We start from the raw sequence: 23,890 nt of genomic DNA on the forward strand, positions 1-23,890 counted from the left end.
ACATTAAAATCCAAAAGGTGGTAGAATGTATGCCTTGGGATACTTCAGTACGTACCAATTTTATCCTAACCAAAGACCAGTAGCCAATCTTTCACTCTTATTGCACCATCTGCACACCATCTGCAAGTTATGGGATGATGTACTCATCTCAAATTAAACGGTGACGTCTACTAGGCCACAGAAGTGAGTGAAGAACGCACTTCTGAAATACAAAAGCTGACTATTCTCAGAATGCTTCTTTGGCACAGATTGCAAATCACAGATCCCTTGTAAGGTAAAGAAATATTGTGGTAGTCCTTACAATAGGACTACCAAATCTAATGTTGACAAAATGAGTTGGATAAGTACATGTACTTTGTGGAAAGCTTTGGTTCTTAGTTATAAGCTTTGAGAAGGTATATTGGTTTGACCAGGGCTTGAATCTCGGTTTGACCATGTAAACCGACTGGGGGACCTTGGACAAGTCATACTCTCCCAGTCTCAGGATGGCAGTAGTGAACCCCCTCTGAAGAAACATACAGAGAAAACCTATAATAGGTTTGTTTGCCTTAGGGTCACCATAAGTTGGAAACGACTTGAAGGCACACAAGAGCAACAACTAAATAAGCTTTACCTGAAAGCTATGTTCAGGACAATCTGACCCTCATCTATTAGCTTTTGGTTGTCTTGTAAACACAGTTCAAAGTGTTTTATTCAAAGTCATGTGGAGCCTGGATATTTCAGAGAATATCATTCTGCCTGTAGAGAAGAGGACTTGAACACTATGCCTTCCTCACCATTTGCTGTGCTGGTTACCACTGCTGAGACTTGAAGTCCAACAACCTAGGAAATACATGTGTCCTGCTCCTACTGTATACAGCTTTCTTTCTCAGACACACTTTTCCAGTTCTTTCAGTTTTATGACAGCTAGGAAACGGTCCTTTCTGGTTTTGGTCTCCTATGTCTTGTTTGAAGCAGATCTTAATATCATTCAAGAGCTAAAGCAAAGAGCCAAAGCAAGAGCTAAAGCAAAGAGCTTTTTAATTTTCCAGGCTCTTAACCTCTCATGTGTTTCTTATTTCTGTTGTGATTGTTTTTAGTGCTGCCTTTTACTTTTATAAATTGTCTAATTGATGATTGCTGTTTTTTAAAACAAGGTGTTAGGAAGGTCAGTAGATACTTTAATTAAAATAAGATACAGACTTTGTAAAGTCAACGTGGCCTAGTGGTTTAAGTGTTCAATTCCCCACTTGGCCATGAAACCCACTGGGTGACCTTGGCAAGTTACATGCTCTCAGCCTCAGGAGAAGGCAGTGGCAAATGTCCTATGAACAAATCTTGCCAAGAAAACCCCATGATTTGCCTTAAGGTTGCCATAAGTCAGGAATGACTTGAAGGCACACAACAACAGCATAGACATGTTTTAATTAAATGAAATAAATATAAATGTTAACATAATCCAACATACAGCCTAATTTTACACCAGAGTTGGACAACTGTCCTTCCAGATGTTTTTGGGTTGCAGTTCCCACCAGCTCCTGGGCACGGCAGAAACGACCTTGTTTGACTCCACTTTAACTGCCGTGGCTCAATGCTATGGAATTCTGGGAACTGTAGTTTGTTGTGGCACCAGAGCAGAGCTTTGTGGACTTTACTAGGAGCTCTGGTTTACAACAAACTACAGTTCCCAACATTCCATAGCGCTGAGCCATGGTAGTTAAAATGGTGTCAAAACAGATTATTTCTGTAATTTGGATGCAGCCCTAGAGAGTGCAATCAGTCATAGTGGTAGAAGATGGAAGTTTGAATTCATTAACATGTGGAGGCCTCAAGTTGTCCACACTTGTGTGAGACTCTCTGGCTGGTTTGTTTTCTTTTGTGAAAAGGCTGATCACAATTACAGTATTAACCAAAAGTTTCAAGTTAGAATTACCTTTTCAGGTACATCCACTTCTCAGCCCTGAGATTTTTTTTCAGCATTAAATTAAAATGAGGGGGGCATTTAGCATATGTAGTTTGCCCATTATTTCCCCTCCTCCCTGCCTGAAAACCTGGCTTTAGGCAAATTTGAAAGGTATTAACAGCCCAGTTTGATCCCACCTTACTCCCTCCAGAGCGCTTCATGCCAGAACCTCAGGAGGGCTTCATATCAGAACCTTTTCCTCTTTTGTGTAACATAGCTCCAGCATAAAATTCTGACTTGGCACATAATCATAAACAGCTTCTCTATACTGCAGACAGGAAATATGCAAAAGACAGGGAAGGATAGACCTGCTGTCCCTACTGCTCTGGTTATAGATTACAACCCAAAAAAGTCCACAAAGCTTGGGAAATTTGTTTCTGGACCAGAATTAGTCCCTGGTTGAAGAATTCTGGGAGCTGTCATCTGTAAAAGTAACGTTTCCAAGTTTTGTGCTTCCATGCTTAGTTATGTAATGGTGAATGCTCACAAATTCAGATAGGCAGGAGGTGGTACCAGTGCCAACAATATCAGCAGGGTCCTGGCAGTGTGGAAAACAGAAGATAAGACATGGAATGGAAGCAGAAATCCAGAAAATCCAGAAACTAAAGAATAAAACTGAGAGGATCCAAAAAGCAACATCAAAGTAGTTATTCTCAGAATCTGCTCTCCACATGCAAAGTATCCAAGAGCTAACTGGCATGGCCTGTATGAAGATGCTCATGCTTTTTTTTTAAAAATGTGACAGTTGCACTATGTTCTTGCACTGAGAGGCAGGTTCTAGCAGCTCAGGTGTTCTCCTAGGCTAGAGACAGTAATAACGGGAAGGCACAGGGCCAACTTCCAGTCTTGATTCAGGCCAGTTTTCAGGACAGAAACAGACTTGGTTGGATTGGTGGATGACCATCCAGAAGGAATTATTGTGCCTGGCAGTGGACAGGAAAAATATAACACTGTTAATTGTTCTGGATCTACTTCCAGTATTTGATACATCATCCATTGTATTGTTCTGGATTATCTGACTGGATCAAGTTTAGGTGGGTCTGTTCTCTCCTTACTGGCCAGCCTTATATGGTTGTGCTTTTGTTCTGCCTCATGGTTTCTTGGATACTTCAGGATTCCATCTTGTCCATCCATTATGTTATTTAGCAATTAAATTGCTGGTAGTACAGGTTGCAGATGGCACACTACGCTACTTCTGTTTTCCATCTACTAATCCAAGGGAGGCTGTAGGAATCCTGGATAGGTACTTAGAGGTGTTTTAAGGGTGGATCAAGGAAAACAAACTGAATCTTAATCCAGACAAGACAGAAGTACTTTGGGTAGAGAAATGGGCTGGTATGGATGAAGAGATGAGGAGCAAGCCTTTAATTTGGAAATCATTCTATCTTTCTGGGTGGAGGATCAGTAGAAGCAGTAATCAAGAGTGTCTTTTACCAACTTTGGTAAATCTACTAATTTTAAATGAAGGATGTGCACCTCAGTTATATATGCATTAATTACAACCGAATTAGATAACTGCAATACACTATGTGTGGGGTTGCCTTTGAAGATGATTTAGAAACTTTTACAGAAATATGGTTGCTTTTGTCTTTGTTAGTGATAAATAGATAATAATAGATCAATTGTGGAAAAGCTGTATTGGTTGCCAATGCATTTCAATGTTCAAAGTACTGGTGTTGACAGCACTGAGCAGTTTGGGTTCAAATTATTTGAATGGATTTTTTGAAAACACCTGTAGGAAACTATCCAGACCTCTGGTTCATTTTTAGAGGCACTGCTCTCTAACTTGAGTTTAATATCAGTGGAGTTAGCAGTCATGAAGTACAGAGAAAGAGAGAGAGAGAGAGTTCTTAGTGGTGGCTCCTACCTTCTGGAATTCCCAGCTATGAAGTACATGTTTGGTTTCTTCTGTCATTGATTTTAAGAGGGCTTTAGGAACAAACCACTTGTCTCTGGCTTTTAAATGAAAAGATTTTAGTGTATTGATTTTTGTTGCTATCACAGCTTTGAATGGTATTGTACTTTCACTGTATTTTATTATGTTCTAACTGGTGTATTTTAAAGTTATTTACATTTAAGTTTAATAATTTGTTGACAAATTAAACTTTACTGTTTTATATTTTAAACTGCCTTTGGGAAGATTACAGTTCTAAAAAGTGGCTGAAATATATGTTGAATATAAATAAAGGCATCAAGGCAATTGACTGAAACTTCTAGAAGTCTGAGCCTTAAACAAAACACCAAGGAAGAAAGAAGATTTGGCACTATAAATTCCCTGTTTTCACCTTTACTATTGAATTCTGAAAGAGGAAAGTCAGTAGCAAAAATGGATGCAATATTCTTTGATCACATTGTTTTTTAAATATTGGGGTCACAGAACCCAGAAGGTCAATAGTCCTTACTAGTCTCTGCGGTATTCATAATTAAATCTTCTAACTTTAAATAGCATGGAGAAACGTTTCTGTTGAAATCCTTTCTGAAGAATTGTGCATTATGAGTTTTAACAGTCACAAAAAGCCTTTGGGGAGGAATGAATTTTAAGAGCAAACTTGGGGTTCTTTGCATTTTCTAGGCACTAATTGGATTGCTTTTCCTTTTCTGATTCAGGGGAGGTTAACAAATCTTGAAAATGTCTTCTGTCAAACACCTTGTATATGCTGTCATCCATTTCTTGCGAGAACAGAGTCAGATGGATACATTTACTTCAGATGAACAAGAAAGCTTGGAAGGTTTGTGTTGACTGCAAAGCATGATAGCTGATGGAAGTGTTGGTGTTAAATGTGTGAAAATCAAGAGGGAAGTGTTAATGCTATCTGTGTTTGTTTTTCTTCGGTGACGGCAGTTTTCCAGCTGTTGTTCTGAGGAACCCTGGAGTTCCTTAGATACTTAGTGGAGACTTTGTATTAGAAAATCAGCAACAACATACAGAATGGCAACTTGTCCAACACTACCAGTTTCTTCCTGCAGTATGTACTTCCAGGAAGTTCTGGGTCGTTTCTCCCCCACCCCCCCACATATGTTTAGTTCATGTAGATCAATAGAGAGCCCCAATAGGCAGTTCCACAAAGCTTAGGTGTGCTTAGTAACCAATAATTCTTCTTTACCAGTGGGAAGGCCCACTTTCTTGCTCCTTAGTCTACAGTGACAATTCTTTTTCATTCTCCATACTTATACTAAAGGCTCAAGGATGAAAAAGAAAGAGGTACTCAAGGAAGAGATATATTTAGAATAAAAAGATTCTCAAGAGGCAGACCTAGGAGTAGATATGATTTTGCCAGGCACCTTGGAGGGATAAGTATAAATTGGCTTCTGATGGAACAACTTACTACTTTCCCTAAAAACCCTATATGCAGGGATGATGTACTGTACTTGGTTCTCTGATGCTCCTTGAAACACTATGTGCAAAAATCTGTAACTCATTTAAAGGACATGTGGTGAAAACTTATAGTTAGTTGACATGCACAGTATATGGGAATGGTCTTGGTGGAGATAGGAAGCAGATCTTGGGATTAAAATTTTAGATAGTGATTTTGCATCTGGTTTTCCCCTTATCCCCCTTTTAGATCTAGATGTGCTCTTACTAGGAAAAAGGTCCGGAAAATGAACAGTAAATGGATCTCAGTCCTCCTAGGTTAGCCAGAGTGGTTAAAAATGTGCCAACATGTTAGCAAAGTTGCGATTCATTAGGCAGCTATTTGCATATGTGGTAAGCATGTCCAGCCATTCAGAACTTCTGGTCTGAAATACTGGATCAAACCACAGCCATCATAAAGCAAAAAGTGAACTGTTGCAGGGATCTTTTATTACTCTTTGTTTATCAACAATAATAAACAAAGATGTTATTACACTCTGCTTGGCTCCCATAAGATAACAGCTAAAAATTGGATGGAAGCTAATTTATCCATGGTTGATGGGTGGGCAAAAATCTGGGATTCACTCCTCATGGAGAAATTGTCACATACTGTATATACTCATGTATAAGTCTAGAAATTTTAGTCAAAAAGTTAAACCCCAAAAACCTAGGTCAATTTATCCATGGGTCAATGTAAATACTATTCTTTAACTCTTATTAAAAAGGGAACCATCCCCTGATTAAAGGCAAGAGTGCAATCTGTCCTGGAAGCACTGACTTCCCTCTATTCTCTCTTCCATCCAGCCTCTAGTGTGAGCCAAAATCGTTATGCCTGCCATAATTTTGTAGGTTCTTTGGCATTGTTTTCCTTTGCTTCATCATTTAGGTCCTTTGTTGCATGAACCTAAGTTTTACCCTCGACTTATCCAAGGGTCATATCAAAATCCATAATTTTGCCCCCAAAACATGCCCTCGACATATACATGAGGTCAACTTATAGTCGAGTATATACGGTAATATAATGTAAGAGCAGCTAAAATTTTGTTCAAGACTGGTTTCCCTTCATAGACTGTGTCAACAACAGTAGAGCCTCTTTTGTACACCCACCTCCTCTTCAACTGGCCTTTTAGAAGGACTTGCACTCTACTTAATGCCAGAGTATGAAATGCAAGAAATGTTATTCTTTGTTCAACCTTTTATTGGTAAACTTTTACATGTGATCGCACCCCATTTGTTATGTTGTTTGATTGTTTAATTTTATTATGTTTGTTTGTTGTTAATGAATTTACAAATTATAATAAAAGCATAAGAAAGAGGGACTAGATTTGCCTTTTGGTGATAAGGGGATTTTTGCTGGGTGTTGCGCCTACTAATTGCAATTACTGTAGTTATTATACTGTGGTGTTTCTCACTTGGGATTTAGAACTGAGAGGGGGGTGGTGGCATAGTCATGGTGCAATACAGAGCTGGTGTTAGGCCAACAGTAATCCAGATCTGACATACAGAGAGAGAGAGAGAGAGAGAGAGAGAGAGAGAGTCTCCCTTATCAAAAATGCTTGGGACCAGAAGTGCTTTGGATTTCAGATTTTGAAGTCGTTACATATACCCATAGCATCTGGGGGCAGCAGATTAATTTACGGTAAGCCATATGTCCAACAGCCTTGTCCTTCAATACCTCTCTGCTGCTTCCAGCCCCCAAGCCCACCAATCTGTTACTTCAGACATCAATCTTACTCTGCCTAATGACAGGACTGGCCCTGTTTCTTGACCATCTGATTGAGGTGGAATAGGCATCTGTCTGAACTAATTAGTTCATTAATGCATCTAGTAAATCAAAACTAGTATTAACATGTTCTTAAGAAATGACATTGAGTGTTACTGTCAGTTGATATAACAAGGAAGCTCTGAAAGTCTGTAAATTTTGGGATGTAATGGGATGAAATATTTTTCCCAACCAGGCTTGTAAAGAGGCAAAACTACAGTACAGTACTTCACTACAGCTTAGTAGATAAAGAGGATTCAGATAAATATCTTGTCTCAAAAGATTGTACTAAATGCCTCCTATGGAACTGACAGCCTTACCTTTCTGATTTAGCTTTTATGGCTTATCATATAAACCTTCATTGTAATAGCTACCACTTTTTTGCTTTTACATTAAAAAGAGGCTTTATACAATAATATTAAAATTAGTATGAATGCATGTTACACTGGAAAGTATTTGTTAGAGTCAGCCTTCCATATCCATGGATTCAAGCATCCATTCTTGAAAATATTCAAAAAATATATCAATTCCAAGAAACAAATCTTGATTGTGTTATTTTATATAAGGATCTTCATTTTACTTTCCATTGTGTTTAATGAGACTTGAACAATCACAGATTTTGGTATCCACAGGGGTAGGTGAATCCTGGAACTAAACCACAGTGAATACCAAGGGCCCACTGTATTTCATATAGAAAATCTGAAGGTTGTAAATTAATTTAGAAATGAATTACCATAAGCTGTTGTGAAGAAGGAACAGCCATATTGTTATTTGCCATCATAAAGTACTTTCCAGTGAAATAGCAATTCGAATTTATATTTAGCTGGAGGCAGAGAATATTGACTAGTTAAATTCATAAATATTTACTGATAGATCAGGCCTCTGACTAGATTCAGCAGTTGAGATGTGTGTCTGTGGAGGCTGTATTTAACAGAGAGAAGGCAGTTCTTTACTAATTACAGGCTGTGTCTTGGTGACTCGTTGTAGAGATTTGTTCATTGACATCTACCCTTGGTTTCTTATAACTTCCTACTCATATTCAGGCCTGTCCACCAGAGTTGGTTGTAGGGTTTTGTTGCTCACTTGTTCTGATTCTTTTTCTGAGATAAATTTAATGTGTTTTTAAAAAAGCAAAAGACTCACTCAGGAGGATCTAGATTTTTTTTTAAAAAGTCTGTTTTGTGAACTAATTTTATATCACATACTAATCATGGGGGATGCAGTGGCTCAAGTGGTTAAGATGCTGACTCTGTTGATTGCAAGATGAGCAGGTTGGTAGTTCATGACCCGGGTGCCGCATGATGGGGTGAGCTCCTGTCACTAGTCCCAGCTTCTGCCAACCTACCAGTTCGAAAGCATGCAAATGCAAGTACAGTGAGCCTGTGCCATACGCGGGCTTGTTATAAGTGGCTTTCAGCTTATGCTGAAGCTGCCTGAGAAAGGGGAGAATGAGTGGTGCATGTGCACGGCCACGCAGCAAGCACGAGCCCCATCATATACATTGGGGCGTGGGAATGGCGTGCACAGCAGCAGGGTGAGCACGAGCACCATTGGACATAATGGGGCTTGAGCATATGTGCATTTTGCTTTATGCGGGGGGGGGGGGGTCCAGAACGGATCCCCCACATAAAGCAAGGGTCCATTGTAGATAGGGTTGCCATCCCTGAGGACCTCCAAACCAGGAAAAAATGTAAGACAAGGTTTAAAAATGTAGGGCCTTTTTAAAAAAAAATTTCCTGGCCAGGAAATTAAAAAAAACATTTTTAAACCTTGTCCAAGGCCTGGCTGGGGCCTGGGAGACAGCATCTCCCAAGCCCCAGCCAGACCTGGGAGGACTCCGCGATCGCGGAGCCACTTCTAGGGCCTAGCTGGGGCCTGAGAGACAGCGTCTCCCAAGCCCCAGCCAGGCCTCGGAGGACTCCGCAATTGCGGAGCCGCTTCCAGGGCCTGGCTGGGGGGAGGGGGAGAATCCCAGGGCGGGGCTAAACCGGGGCGGGACCGTGTGGACCCGCCCTAAACCAGGAAAGTCCTGCCCCCAGGCGGGATATCGCAAGCCTAATTGTAGATAAATAGATACCACTTTGGTGGGGAGGTAAACAGCGTCATGCTGGCCACATGATCCCAGAGTAGTCTCTGACAACGTTGGCTCTTTGCCTTAGTAACGGAGATTAGCACCGCCCCCAATGGTCAGACACGACTTGACAACTTTGCCAACGGGAAATACCTTTACCTTTACTTTTTTACCAATAATGCCATGAAGATGTTTATTTTATTCATACAAAAATACTTCTCTCTCTACAGTGGCAATTCAGTGTTTGGAGACAGTCTTTAAAATTAATCTGGAAGATTCTCATCTTGCAGTACCGAAATGCTTGACGGAAATATTTGAAGACTCATGTCATAAGGTAAAACATATGTGTGTGCAGATGGTATAATTTTGTACAGGGCATCATTAGTTGATTTTTCTACCATTTAAGTTTAGTTCAAGAAGGATGAGGACTAACCTCTTTATAATGCATGTGATAGATTTTGTTTATTGAACTGTAATTTATCATACTACTTTCAATGACCTGGTTGTAACTGTTCTCTCTCAATTTAGTGAGCAGAAATGCCCATCCTTTTGCCCATTCATGGAGGTCCTTCCAGTCTCTTTTCTTGGCATGCCTGAGTGCAGTGCCAATATCTCCAGTTACCATGTTTTCCATTTTGTCAAAACTAGAAAACCCTACTGGCTTTGGAATAAGACAGGATTTGAAACTATAGCTTGAAGCTGGTTTCAGATCCTGCCTTTTCTGAAGCTGGTAATCATGATATGATGGTTCATAGAAAATGGGAAACTACTGTGTTTGGAGGCTTCTTCATTGGAGAGTTTGGCCTGTTACAGACTGCCAAAATAAAGCTGCTTCGGGTCTCTTTGGAGGTATGCTGTTTAAATGATGCATGCACCCTAAGAATCCAGAAGCTGGACCAAAGCTGCACTCCAGTGCTTAGGAATGGAGTGTGGCTTTGGCGCGACCTCCGGACTCTTAGGACCCATGCATCATTTAAATAGCATTCCTCCAAAGAGACCCGAAGCAGCTTTATTTTGGCAGTCTGTAACAGACCACTGTCAGGGAGTGGAGAGGAAAGAGGATCCATGAGTGAGCAAACGTTTCATTGTGGACAAGATTTGACTGTCTCAATACAGCCCATTTCTCAAAAAAGCCCCAGAGGTTTTGATTATATTTATACAGTAATAAATAAATCTATTAGCTAAAAATGAATTGACACTATAATCAAGTATCCTAATGGGTATGTTTGTAAGTTTGTACCATATTCTTTCTTGAGAAATAATGCTTAATTTTATTTTAGTAAATGTTTCATATGGGGGTGCAAACATTCTTAGCATGTAAGTAAGATGACTGAACCTATCAGGTTAATTTTTAGAGTAGCTCCAATGTACAGATTTTCTTTCCCAACCTTGAAAAGCATACTGGAATCTGTGCATGCAAAACAGATGGTTTGACAATTCTCCTCTCTTGTTTGGGAGGGAAAGGAAACTTTGTCCATTAATAGACTTAAATAGGCAATAAATTAGATCAAAGGTGACTGACAAGTAATCCAGTCCTTTTCAAGGTTTGCTCCACTTGTATGCCCAATAGTTAGATGTTTTGCTTTAAAAATATTTTATTTTAAATATTGAATGCATTAAATATAATTTAGGTATGGAAGCGCTGGCTTGAATACTTGAATTTACAATATTGCTTCAATTGGTATCTGAGTTTAGACATACCTTTAAAATAAAGGAGATTTGTTTTATTTATACTCACTGATTTCTCCTTCCCTACGTTCATATCCTTGTTCATTGACTAGTCCACTGTGGCTCCTTTTACATTGGTGATAGAGATGACTAAATAGTAAGATTACTGGAAAGTGAGTTTTACCTTTTCTTTAAACATTCATATAGAGTGAGATACTGCCTCTCTCAGATTCTTTGCCAGAGGATCTTGAGAAAGCTGACCAGTTGAAGGATGAAGGTATGTAACTGGAGGGGGAAGCACTGTTCTATTCTTCCATAGTTCTTGACTGGCCATGCTGAGAGATGGTCTATGAATGATGCATAACTATTTAGACTGCTAGACAACCTACTGTAGTGGGAGAACAGTTGGAGGGTGTGCTTGATGCTGAATGTTAGAAGATATTAGCATGTTGGCTGCTTTGGAGGAAATGAGTGGCTTGGGAAAACTAAATACTACATTATCCTACTCTCAAATGTATCTTGTGAATGAAGATGCAGTATTTGTTCTATTTAGTGCAAATAGACTGAAACCTTTTCAGCTACTTAAAGTCATAACTGCATTTCAACAGCAATTTGTAATAATAAACATAATAAAATTTTATTCATATTTCCCGCTTCTCCCTTCGGATCAAAGCGGGGTTACAACAAGTAAAAACGTCACAAAATACATATAATTCAAAATGCTACATATATAGTTATATGTATAGTGTCAGCATGACAGAGTGGTTAGAGTGTTAGACTGCGACTTTGGAGACCAGGGTTCGATTCCCTGCTCAGACATGGAAACCTATTTGGACAAGTCACATGCTCTCAGCCTCAGGGAAAGGCAATGACAAACCTCTTCTGAACAAATCTTGCCCTCCCCCCCAAAAAAATCAACAACCTATGATAGTGTTACCATAAATTGGAAATGATTTGAAGGCACACAACAACAACATATACAGTTGGCCCTTCTTTTACACAGGTTTTTTATACATGGATTCAAGCATACACAGTTTGAAAATGTTCAAAAAAAGTATAAATTTCAAATATCAAACCTTGATTTTCCATTTTTTATAAGAGACACCATTTCACTATGTCATTATATTTAATGGGACTTGAGCATAGACGGATTTTGTTATACGCAGGGATCTTGGAACCAAACCCCAGCGTATAACAAGGGTCCAATGTATATGTTACTGTATGTGGAATATACCTAAACATGTTATGTAATATATATTTGTTTGTGTGTGTTAGGTGTACATAAGTTACGTACATACAGTCAGCCCTACATATCCATGGGGTTTTTTATCCACAGATTCAAGCATCTATGGTTTGAAAATATTTTAAAAATGTATACATTCCAAAAAGGAAACCTTCATTGTGCCATTTTATATAAGAGACACCATTTCACTATGCCATTGTATTTAATTTCATTATGGCCACACTGTCTTGAAGGAGACAATCTCTCTTTTCTCATACACCAGATATATACCTGTTCTAAAATGATGTCTGCAAATATAAATTGGCATCATCAAACAAATGAAAGTACTTGTTTTGCATCAGAATTAATGCTCTTATCTATATGCAAATTTACAAATGTGTGTAAATTTAATTGATTAACTGTCAAAACCTGTGGATCTAATTCTATTTTAAGAATAGTTACAAGAGATTTCCTTCCTGCAGTGGGCAAGGTTAAGAGCACAGGGTACAGTCAAGGCAATGCAGGCAGACATGGAAAGCACAGTGCAATTCTGTGCATGTTTTTTCAGGAGGAAGTCCTATCAGAACCACTTCCCAAGATGCAAACCACGTTTTGAAGTGCTTGTACAGGTTTCTGAGCTGCAAAGTAAAGCACTTGTTCTATGCAAAATCTGTCTAGTTTCCAAAACAGCACACCATTCTATGCAAACTATTCTAGGCTGTAAACCAGAGTTTGTGTTCATCAATACCTTTCCCGGGGTTAAGGAGCTCCTTATCTCCAATCCAGTATCCCTGATTGAAGATAAGGTTGCTGCCAGATGGGGTCCCCTCTGAGTCATATGCTGTCTGCAGTCAGGGATTTTCCCATTGCCAGTCTAATGTCCATATCATTAATGTATTAAAAGTTATTTAATTGGTTTGGAACCCTATTTGGAATACAGTAATCCCTATTGGAATTAGTGAGATTTACCTCCAGTAGAAGTGTGTGTTGCATTGCAGTTTCCCATTTCACTTGTGTTTACAAGACCAGATACTGTGGGACAGAATCTTTCTTATATTTACCATTTGAAATCATGCTCATGAAGAACTTTAGATTCTTTATTTTTTTTACACAATGTTTCTCTCCATTTGGTTTGTTCCATTTGTTACTGTTTCTTGTGAAGTTGGCTTCAGTTTATGGCAACTCTATGAATGAGACACTTTTCATGAGCTCCAGTCATCAACAGCCTTGCTTGGATTTGCAATCTCAGGGCCTTGGATTCCTTGAAAGAATCTATTCATCTATAATATGGTCTTTGTCTTTTCCTACGGCCTTGCACTTTTAACACATCTTTGATTATTCTGGCTTCCTGGTTTTTCCCTGTTTCACTGTTTTTTCCTGTTTCACTGGCTTGCAGAGTCAGTTTCATTCATTTCTCTTCATTTCCATGCCGTTTTTTCTTCTTGTTCTATGTTGCTCTCTTGCTCCCAAGGGCTACATCCACTGTGATGTCTATGCAAATGAATTTGCTCGAATGGTTGCATCCACACTGCAGAAATAATCCAGGTTGGCATCACTTTCACTGCCATGGCTCAGTGCTATAGAATTCTGGAAATTGTAGTTTTCTAAGACATTTGGCCCTCTCTGTCAGAAAGCTCTGGTGATACAACAAATTATCAATCCCAGATTTCCATAGGGTTCAGCCCTGGCTGTTCAAGTGATGTCAACCTGGATTACATCTGCAGTGTAGGATGCAGTCACAGATATCTTCTCACTACTTCAGTAATGTCCTGATTGCTATCTCATTTCTCCATGCTGTAGTGCAATGAAAGAAGCCATAAAACTATTTTGATTTTGCAAATTCTGAAGCTTTTAAAACATGACATCTTTCAGATAGAGTCAAGATAATCTAGGTGTCTTGTTTCATTAATTCCATGCAAATAGTTTCATGATTAAAATGGCAAAACAGATGCCTTGAATGTCTGTAAGCAAAAACATATCATGTTAAGTCAAACAAAATTCCATGGAAAAAGATGTCTAATGCCAGTTTGCATGTGCTATACTGTTGAAAGCACCTCGTTTCTGAAAAGATAATTGCAGAGCATAACAGCATCATAAAACCACTTTATGGGAAGTAGTTTATGGTATTCTGTTAACATACAAACATTCCATCTTTTTAATTATCCATAAACATTCTATTATTGCAATTTATTTTAGGTAATAATCACATGAAGGAAGAAAATTATGGTGCTGCTGTGGATTGTTACACACAGGCTATAGAATTGGATCCAAATAATGCAGTCTATTATTGCAACAGGTAAATAAACATTAAACCTTTTGGGGATTACTTTTGACTGTGTCCCCCTTTCTCAGCATGTCATACAGTTTTCTAAAACACCACTCCTGACTCTTGTTATTGTTTTGGTCACCTGTTTTCTTGAATCTTGCTACTTGTGCTTGATATCCTTTCCTAAGTATTTTCCAAACTTAGTTGCTAGAATTTAAGTCTTGTAGTGATTAATAGGACTTGATTGATGATTAGGACTGTGCTGCAAATCAATCTAAATTAGTTTAACTGGATTAGGTTGATAACTCGGTGGAGAATCTTCTGGTTGTTGATACACATATTTTTCTACCATATTTTTTTCAGAGCTGCTGCTCAAAGTAAGCTGAATAACCACAGTGAAGCAATAACAGACTGTGAAAGAGCAATAAAAATAGATCCAAAATACAGCAAAGCTTATGGAAGAATGGGGTAAGTAAGCTAATTTGCTTGAATACCAAATTAAGGTACGTTGTCCTGAAACATTGAGACATCGCATATCAACTTTTCCAACAGGGGTGGGAAAATTGTGTTGAAGTGTGCCATCTCTCATAATCTAATAAATCTTTTGGGGACAGTGTACTTGTGGTGGATGGGATCAAAACTAGTGGTCAGTGGAACGGAGACATGTGGGGCCAAATGAATCCCTATCTAATCAGATCCTGGGAAAAGGAAACAGTGGTCTTGCCTGAGGTCTGGGGTTGCTGGGCGAACAGCCATGCCAGACCTGGAAGAGGCTGCTGGGAGGCTGCAGAAGAAGGGGTGTGTGCATGCCCATTCCAGCTGCTTAATTGCCATGGCTTTCTCAGCCAAGGGAGCTAAAGCAGTAGAGAAATGTGAATGAGAAGCCCAACCCTCACTTCCATTCCCTCCTACTGCCTCACATGTCCTGCTTATTGGCCACCCCACTCTCCAGCAGCCCTTTTATGCTCTGGCCAGATGATGGGAGAGTGGCCAGCTGGGAGGAAGGAGAGCAAGGTGGAGGGAGGAGGGCAGTCTGTCACCCCCCCTCAGCACTTTCCACATACCCACACCAGGTGACACCAAACCTAGTGATGCCACTGTATATTATTGCTAGCCATATGAATACCATAGAAATGGAGGCATAGAGAGGGTGACACAATTATTTTTTCATTGAATCACCAAATAATTAAAAGATTTTCTGGTCTGTTTTTTAAAGATGTAATGGAAAAATGTAAGGTATGTACTTAAGAAGTATAATCTAGTTGACTGAATAAAAAAGAAAAAATACAAAAATAGTTTAAAGTTTGTTGTTGTTGTTGTATGCCTTCAGGTCATTTCCTACTTATGGCGACCCTAATGGGGACCGATGGAGTTTTCTTGGCAAGTTTCTTCAGAGGGCATTTACCATGGCCATCCTCTGGGGCTGAAAGAGTGTTATTTGCCTAGGGTCACCCACTGGGTTTTCCATGGCTGAGCTGAGATTTAAACCCAACTCTCAAACCAGTACACCACTCTGGCTCTCAGATAAAAGCTACACACATTCAAATGTTCTGAACTTTACCACAGTCAAAATTAGTATTCATATAATAAAAGGTTTGTAAGGCTCTTCCCTATTTTCAGAATGAAATTCATAAATTTAGCACAATGCTAAGATAAAGCAATTGATTTTGCTATTTTTCTCTTTTGCATTTATGAAATTGGTTTTATCCCAGAGTGTTTCATACACGAGAATTAAAGTATGTTATTTAATTCTGACTTCAATTTTCTTTCTCTTTTGTAAGTGGAGAACAAGCAAGAGAGAAAGCACCTCTGGGCAAGAGAGACAGAGTTTTTGTTTGCAGAAGTCACTGTGGCTTTAACATATAATGGATTTCCAAAGGCCTGTGGCATTTTTCATCCTCTAAACACCTTTTTTTGGCCTAATTTAGAAGATCAGTAGAAAACAGGACACAGACCTAACATGAGCAGCTTAGTGTTGCTAAACCTACTTATGTGAGGAAACAATACTCTGATAAAAAGTTGGTTTCTTTACTACATTTTAAAACTTATCTGCAGTGTATTATACTCTATAGTCTGTCCTATATTATAGTTGTATTATACTCCTTAGTAGAATGTAGAAATCCTTTTTTGGACTATAAGTCCTAGCCAGCATGTGGTATTTGGGGAACTGTATTAAAGTATTTTTTCCAAGCTCTGCTTAATAGCAAGCTTGTACAGAGCATTCATTATACAGAGGCCCTACAGTCTCAGTTCAGGGTCTAAAAATGAAAGTGTATAAGACATTAAATATTCTCCAACCTTTTTGTGCCAATCAGGACATTTAGAATTTTCAAAAAAATTCTGTGGATATTCTCAAAAAATGTCTGCCATGGAGGGCATGATGAATTGTCCATTTACCAAAGGCAACCTAGGGAAGCTATCTGATATATGGGCACTCTATGGTCAATTACCATTGAAGGCTTTGGCGAGAGTTTTGTCCTATTCCAGAAACTGAGTGATGAAAGCATCATAACAATGAAGTTCTGAAGTCACTTCTAATTCTCACTTTCTGTTTTTGGGGGGCTGGTTTATGTTCAAAGTTTGGAAGTTGGGATTTTTATGGTGTAGCTCCAAGTCTATTTGGGAGAAATTTAGCAGTTATTTTCACCAAATTGAAATTTTGGGGACATGTGGAGGTTTGGTGGGGCAATGAGAGTTTCAGAAGAAGCTGGTGGGCCACATGCTGTCTGTTGATCACATTTTTCCCAACCTTGGATTTATTTAGTTAGTTATGGGATTTACAGTATCTCCTGCCTTTCTCCCAAAATGGGATTCAAAGCAAGTTATAAGAAAAGTAACTTGCTTGAAGATCATGGTATACTGCAGGTATGTGTGGTCTGAGCACCAAAGGATACTGTAAAACCTCCCTTGAAAACCCATAGTTTTCCATTTATCCATTTTATAGAAAGGAAACTGATGTGACAAGTACTTTGGCCAACAAAAACTGAGTGAAAGGCAGAGGGGATCTGAACCCCAAATGCCAAATCAGATGCCCAAAAAACACCCCAGCAAAATATCAGTTTCATATGCTTCCTGTGACAGCCCAGTTCTTTTTTATTGTCAGAGATTAAACTGAATGAAATAATATATATTTGGAAAGAAAAGCTTTGGTGCCAGCCTTGGAAAAGGATCTTTGTAATTCTAGAATATGCTACTCCTTCCATATTAAAGAAGCAAGATTCCTTCCCAGTGGATTGGAAGAACCAGAGTTCTTTGATAAACATAAATTACCATTTACTAATTGACACCTAACATGGTATGTATATAATTATATAGAATCATAGAGTTGGAAGGGGTCTCATGAGACAATGAGTCCTATCCTGGACTCCAGCTAAAGCATTCTCCTGCTAAAACATGCCAACATGTAATTGTCCATCCTCAGTCTGAAGATGCCCAGAAAGAGAGACCACACCACATCTCTATGTAACTGGTTCCACTGTCAAACAGCTCTTACTGTCAAGAAGTTCCTTCTAGTGTTCAAAATCTATCCTTCTGTAACTTAAAATCATTAGACCTGTCTCTGGGGCAGCAGAGAACAAGCCTGTACCTCCCTCTCTGTGACAACACTCACAGTATTTAAAGAGTGCCATTATGTCTTCTCTTCATCAAGCTGAACACACCCAGCTCCTTCAACTTTCCTCATATGTTATGTTCTGCAGTACTATAATTGTATGGCTACATGCTTCTGAAGTTTTGCAGATGTGCAATAAAATGCCAGGAGTGTAGTGGTTTGAGCACTGAAATGGATCCAGTCTTGGATCTGTCTTCCTAGACAGCTTGTAAAAAACTGATTTTCTGGATCCATTTCAAACCAGATTCAAGGCAGGATACAGAGTGGAGATAGCCATGGTCACCTTAGTTGATGATCCCCATCTGGGCACTGACAGGATAAGTGTGATCCTGTTGGTGCTCTTGGGCCTCTCAGCGGCCTTTGATACCATTGACCACAGTATCCTTCTGGAACGCCTGGGAGAGTTGAGTATCGGTGGCACTGCATTGCAGTGGTTCCGGTCCTACCTCACGGGTAGATTCCAGATGGTGTCACTTGGGGACAGTTTTTTGGCCAAGAGGGAGCTCAAATTGGGCGTCCCTCAAGGCGAGATTCTGTCCCCAATGCTATTTAACATTTACATGAAGCCGCTGGGTGAGATAATCCGGAGACATGGGGTGGGGTGTTATCAGTATGCTGATGACACCCAAGTATATTTCTCTATGTCTCAGACTGATGCAGTGACTAAGGATGGCATCTCTCCTCTGAATGCCTGTCTTGGGGCGGTAATGAACTGGATGAGGGGGAAATGACTCAAGCTGAATCCAGGTAAGACAGAGATACTTGCTAGAGGAACCCCGAACCCAGGAATGGAGTTACGTCAGCCAGTTCTGGATGGGGTCACACTTCCCCTGAAGGACTTTGTCCACAGTTTGGGGATGCTCCTTGACTTGTTGCTCCAGCCGACAGCTCAAGTGGATGCGACAATCAAGAGCACCTGTAATCACCTTCGGCTGATATGCCAACTGTGCCCCTTCCTGGAGCCAAGGGACTTTGAAATAGTAGTACACGCACTGGTAACCTCTCGATTGGACTTCTGTAATGCACTCTACATGGGGCTACCCTTGTGCTAAGTTCAGAAACTTCAGTTGGTACAAAACATGGCAGCCAGACTGATACTAGAAATTATCATATAACACCGATCTTGAAGTCCTTTCACTGGCTGCCAATTAGTTTCTGGGCAAGGTACAAGGTGTGGGTGATTACCTTTAAAGCCCTGCATGGCTTGGGTCCACAATACTTGAGGGAACGCCTTCTTCTGTATTGTCTGTCCTGCACATTAAGGTCCTCTGGGAAGAATTTATTACAGCCTAAAAAATCTAGGCTCACATCAGTTTCCCAGAGGGCTTCTCTACTGCTGCTCCAAAATTATGGAACAACCTGTCGGAGGAGATCTGCCACATTTCCACTCTGACATCTTTTAAGAAAGCAGTCAAGGCGGATCTCTTCCAGCAGGCTTTTCCAACTTAGTTACCCCTCCCCAGATATAGAGATATAGATATAGATCTGCATATGAACCTGACATGAACATGATCATGATTATGAAAAATGCCTCCTCGTCTGCTTATTTCCCTCCAAATTCTAGTTGAATGTTTTAATGTTTTTATAGTTTTTAATGCTTTTATACTATGATTGTTTAATCCTCTTTTAGCATTGGGAATGGGGGGTGGGTATAGGGATTGTTTTCTTCTTGGATTTTATTGTAACTTTGATGTATTTTACTGTTGTAACCCACCTGGATTCTCTGTGATAGGGCGGGCTAGAAATAAATTGTTGTTGTTGTTGTTGTTGTTGGACTGGGATTCTGGAGACCAGTGTTTAAATCCCAGCTCGGCCATGGAAACCCACTGGATGACATTGGGCAAGTCAGAGAATGGCAGTGGCAAACCCCCTCCGAAAAAACCTTGCTAATTATAGACCTTAGAGCAGGGGTAGGCAACCGTTTTGAGCCGGGGGCCGGGTTGCTGCCCCTCAGACAACTGGGGGGCCGAAGCCAAAAAATAAATAATTAAATATTTTTTTTTAAAAAAAAAATTAAATAAATAAATAAACCAGGACAAATGTAGGACAACATTTTCAAATGGTGAACACTTTTTTTAAAAAAGTGGAGGACACGCAAAAAAATTGCTGATTTAAAAAAAAAATGTTAATATAAATGCATGTTTCTGAGGCGTATATAGACAATTGCCCCCCTTGCCCCTGTGCGCGAGAGGCCAAAGGCCCTGGCGGCAATCGGCGGCAGGACCAGGCTGGGGCCGGTCCCAAGGCCTCGCCGGGCCGCATCCAGCCCGCGGGCCGCAGGTTGCCTACCCCTGCCTTAGGGTCACCATAAATCAGAAATGATTTAAAAGCACACAACAACATTTTCCTTTTAGCTGGTGGGATGCTACATTTTACTATGTGATTATAGCACATCATAGTAAGCATTTTGGCATGGATGTGTCTTATCAAGGAGGGGCTGTAATTCGGTAGCAGTGTACTTGCTTTTCAATTCAAAAGGTCCCAACTTTAGTACCTTTGCATTTTTAGGAAAGGTAGGGAAGCCATTCCCAGTCAGTATGGACAACTTCCTTATTTACAGTACTTTTCTTTTAAAATGCATGTGAATTAGATCCAAAAATACAAATGCACTGTGTGTTAACTTTGGCTTCCCTTTGTTCATTTTAGATTGGCTCTGACTTCATTGAATAAATATCAAGAAGCAATTAATAGTTATCGGAAAGCTCTGGATCTTGATCCAGAAAATGATTCCTATAAGTCAAATCTGAAAATAGCTGAGCAGAAATTGAGAGACATGTCTAGTCCTGTAAGTTAGCTTTTAAGAGTTTTTAAACAAATGTTTCTCATTAGACTGCTGCTTTACACATGGTTGATGTGCATATTTTATTTGCAGACTGGAACTGGACTGAGCTTTGATATGGCAAGCTTGATAAACAATCCTGCTTTCATTAGTATGGTAAGGGCATGTAAAATTTCACTTCTGTTACTTCCGTTTTATGTTGTATATTTTCTTTTCTTAAAAGATAGTCTTCCAAGCTTCTTGTTTCTGTATTGGGCTGGAAATGAGTAGTCTATTTGGTTCAATGTCCTATTCTTTCACTGTTGTAAAAACCCCTGGTAAATTGCCACTAACACTGTTAACTTAAGAATTGTATTTTCATGTCTTTGGAATCGATTTCTGTAGAAAATAGTTTTGAAGAGGATCATTGGATCCTTTAAAATGGGCCTATATTATGAATTCTGATAAAATACAGCTTTCCGCAAAACTCTTAGTACTAAGATACCATAGTTACAAGATGTAACCCCTGAAATTTGGTCAGAATTTTGGAATTCCAGCCTTGACCTTTATTCACAATGCTGAGGGCCATTTCAAGCTAGTTCAGCTAAACATTGGCTACATTTCAACTTGAAGTATTTCATCTATTTCAGGCAGCGAGTTTAATGCAGAATCCTCAAGTTCAACAACTGTAAGTATTAAGATGAAGCATCTGCATCAGATATGGGTAACAAAGACCTTAGTGTAATAGAGATAATTAGGCTGTTCCAGGGAACTCTTGAACTTCTAGTTTTCACTTCTTAGGCATGCAGCTTCATTATTTTTAGTGAAAACACCCTAGAGCTGGAATGTCATTCAGCACTTTCTCTCTAGTTAATGAGTAGCAGTCAAAAGATTATCTGGAGTGAAATCCCTTGAACATTTTGTGCTCTGAAGATAGATGGAGAAGAGACTAAGGTTCTGGTTTTGGACCCTAGGATCAAAGTTAATGTTGGGATGTCAAGGACAGTAACAAAAAAAATACAGCAAAACATTGTATTAATGCAGGACTCATTAAAGATTTCTGAAGTGCAAATCCCATTGCAACAGCTCAGAGTTATAAAAGAAAACATGTATATGCCTTGTAAAACTACCAGCTAGTTAATTGGACTTGTGTAAGAAGAATTTGACAATGGATTGTGCTAATTGATAGCCATCTGTCAGGAATGCTTTGATTGTGGTTTCCTGCATGGCAGGGGGTTGGACTGGTTGGCCCTTGTGGTCTTTTCCAACTCTATGATTCTATGAATTGACAATCTCCCCAAGTTATGGCAACTTTTGTTTTCATGTGGCCTTGATTGCAATTCTTTGTATAATGTAGCAGAACGATTAATAATAACTTTTAAACATACTTATATTTCACTACACCAGTGCAATATTTGTTTCTTATAGGATGTCAGGAATGATGACAAATGCTATAGGAGGGCCAGCTGCAGGTGTTGGTGGGCTCACTGATCTGTCAAGCCTCATACATGCGTAAGTGATGTGCATAACCTGTACACTGATGATACCCAGCTCTATCATTCCTTTCCACATAATTCAAAGGAAGCTGTTTCTGTCTTAAACCAGTGGCCAGTATAATGGACTGGATGAGAGCAAACAAATTGAAGCTTAATCTAGAGGTGCTCCTGGTCAGTCGAAAGACAGATCTGGGAACAGGGATTCAGCCTGTGTTAGATAGAACCTGAAAACTCAGGTTCGTGGTGTGGGGGTACTTCTGGATTCAACGCTGCACCTGGGAGCCCAGGTATCGGCGGTAACCAGGAGTGCTTTTGCACACCTAAAACTCATGCACCAACTACGCTCATTCCTGGAGAGGTCAGATCTGGCCACAGTGGTACATCCTTGGTTACATCTTGTCTGTATTACTGTAATGTGCTCTATGTGGGACTGCCTTTGAAAAGTGCTCAGAGACTCCCAACTGGCTCAAAGAGATGCAGCCAGACTGTTAACTGGAGCTGGCTACAGGGAGCATACAACTCCATTGTTGCAACAGTTCCATTGGCTGCCAGTTCGTTTCCGGGCACAATTCAAAGTGCTGTTTTGTTCTATAAAGCCATATATGGCTTGGGTCCAGGCTATTTGAAGGACCGTATCTCCCTGTATGAGCCTCCCAGAGTATTGAGATCATCCAGAGAGGCCCTTTTGTCTGTCCCATCATCCTCTCAGGTGTGTTTGGTGGGAACAAGAGAGAGTGCCTTCTCAGTGGCTGCTCCAGGTTTTGGAACTCCCTTCCTAGGGAGGCCATCATGGCTCCATTCCTGCTGTCCTTCCGACAGCAGATAAAGACATTCTTGTGCTAGCAGGTCTTTGCAAACTGATAATGTTGTCCTAATGAAATTTTAAGGTTTGTATTTTTAATGTATTCTATTTAAACTGTTTTATCTTTTTAAATGGTTTAATTGTTGTTTTAATTTTTTATTTATACATTTTAATGTTGTATTGTTTTTAAATTTTATTGTTTTAAATCTGCTGTTCTCTGCCTTGAATAGGGATTCAAGACAGAGAACAGCAGATTTAAAACAATAAAATATTGGGAGAAAGGCAGGCTATAAGCAAATAATAATAATAACAATAACCATGAAATTGAGGAATACATAGCATTCATGAAAATGAGATGATAAGACCAATTATGGTAGACTTCAAAGATATAGCTGTATTAGTCTATAGAGTGAGTATGTAGAGAGATCTTGTAGCACCTTTGAGAAAAACTGAAAAAAAGAAGTTGGCAGTGTGAGTTTTCATAGACTTCAGTCTACTTCCTCAGATGCTTTTGGTAGAGTGAAAGCCAGGGACAGAAATATACAGTGGATCTCCCTGCGTAAGCTGAAAAATGTGTATGCTTCAGCCCCCTTCAATATAATGGGGCTTGGCCCAGCAGTGCACGTGTGTCGTGCTTTGTATTGCCATGCAGCTTCAGCATAAGCTGAAAGCCGTGTATAGTGGGCCTTGTGCGCACTCTATATGCCATTGGTATGTGAGAATGTCAATTCCAATTCAAAATCCTTTGTGTATGGAAATGAAATAGCAAGTCCAGTTTTAACTATGGCCATTTGTGGACAAAGACATAGCCATTTTGCATGAAAATGAGGTGGCAAAACCAGTTTGGTCTTGGAAACTAGCCTGTAGGTGGGGAGGATGGATGAGTGTAGGATTCCCCCGTGAGAGAGTGTTGAAATGTGTGTAGTGAGCCAGGAAGCCAT

General features: G+C 39.7%; 1 protein-coding gene across 1 annotated transcript in view; it reads left to right on the forward strand.

Moving 5' to 3' along the window:
* SGTB (small glutamine rich tetratricopeptide repeat co-chaperone beta) overlaps positions 1 to 23,890 on the forward strand; it is a 29,109-nt gene that overhangs the window by 2,203 nt on the left and 3,016 nt on the right. Inside the window, exons 2-10 of the mRNA XM_042454091.1 lie at positions 4,550 to 4,671; positions 9,358 to 9,461; positions 11,003 to 11,072; positions 14,214 to 14,313; positions 14,647 to 14,751; positions 20,540 to 20,678; positions 20,766 to 20,828; positions 21,302 to 21,339; positions 22,080 to 22,163. Of these exons, the coding sequence (XP_042310025.1) occupies positions 4,572 to 4,671; positions 9,358 to 9,461; positions 11,003 to 11,072; positions 14,214 to 14,313; positions 14,647 to 14,751; positions 20,540 to 20,678; positions 20,766 to 20,828; positions 21,302 to 21,339; positions 22,080 to 22,163 (803 nt within the window). The 5' untranslated portion in view covers positions 4,550 to 4,571. The remainder of the gene's footprint in view (positions 1 to 4,549; positions 4,672 to 9,357; positions 9,462 to 11,002; positions 11,073 to 14,213; positions 14,314 to 14,646; positions 14,752 to 20,539; positions 20,679 to 20,765; positions 20,829 to 21,301; positions 21,340 to 22,079; positions 22,164 to 23,890) is intronic.

The sequence above is a fragment of the Sceloporus undulatus genome, chromosome 2 (assembly GCF_019175285.1).
Source record: "Sceloporus undulatus isolate JIND9_A2432 ecotype Alabama chromosome 2, SceUnd_v1.1, whole genome shotgun sequence".
NCBI classification, from domain to species: domain Eukaryota; kingdom Metazoa; phylum Chordata; class Lepidosauria; order Squamata; family Phrynosomatidae; genus Sceloporus; species Sceloporus undulatus.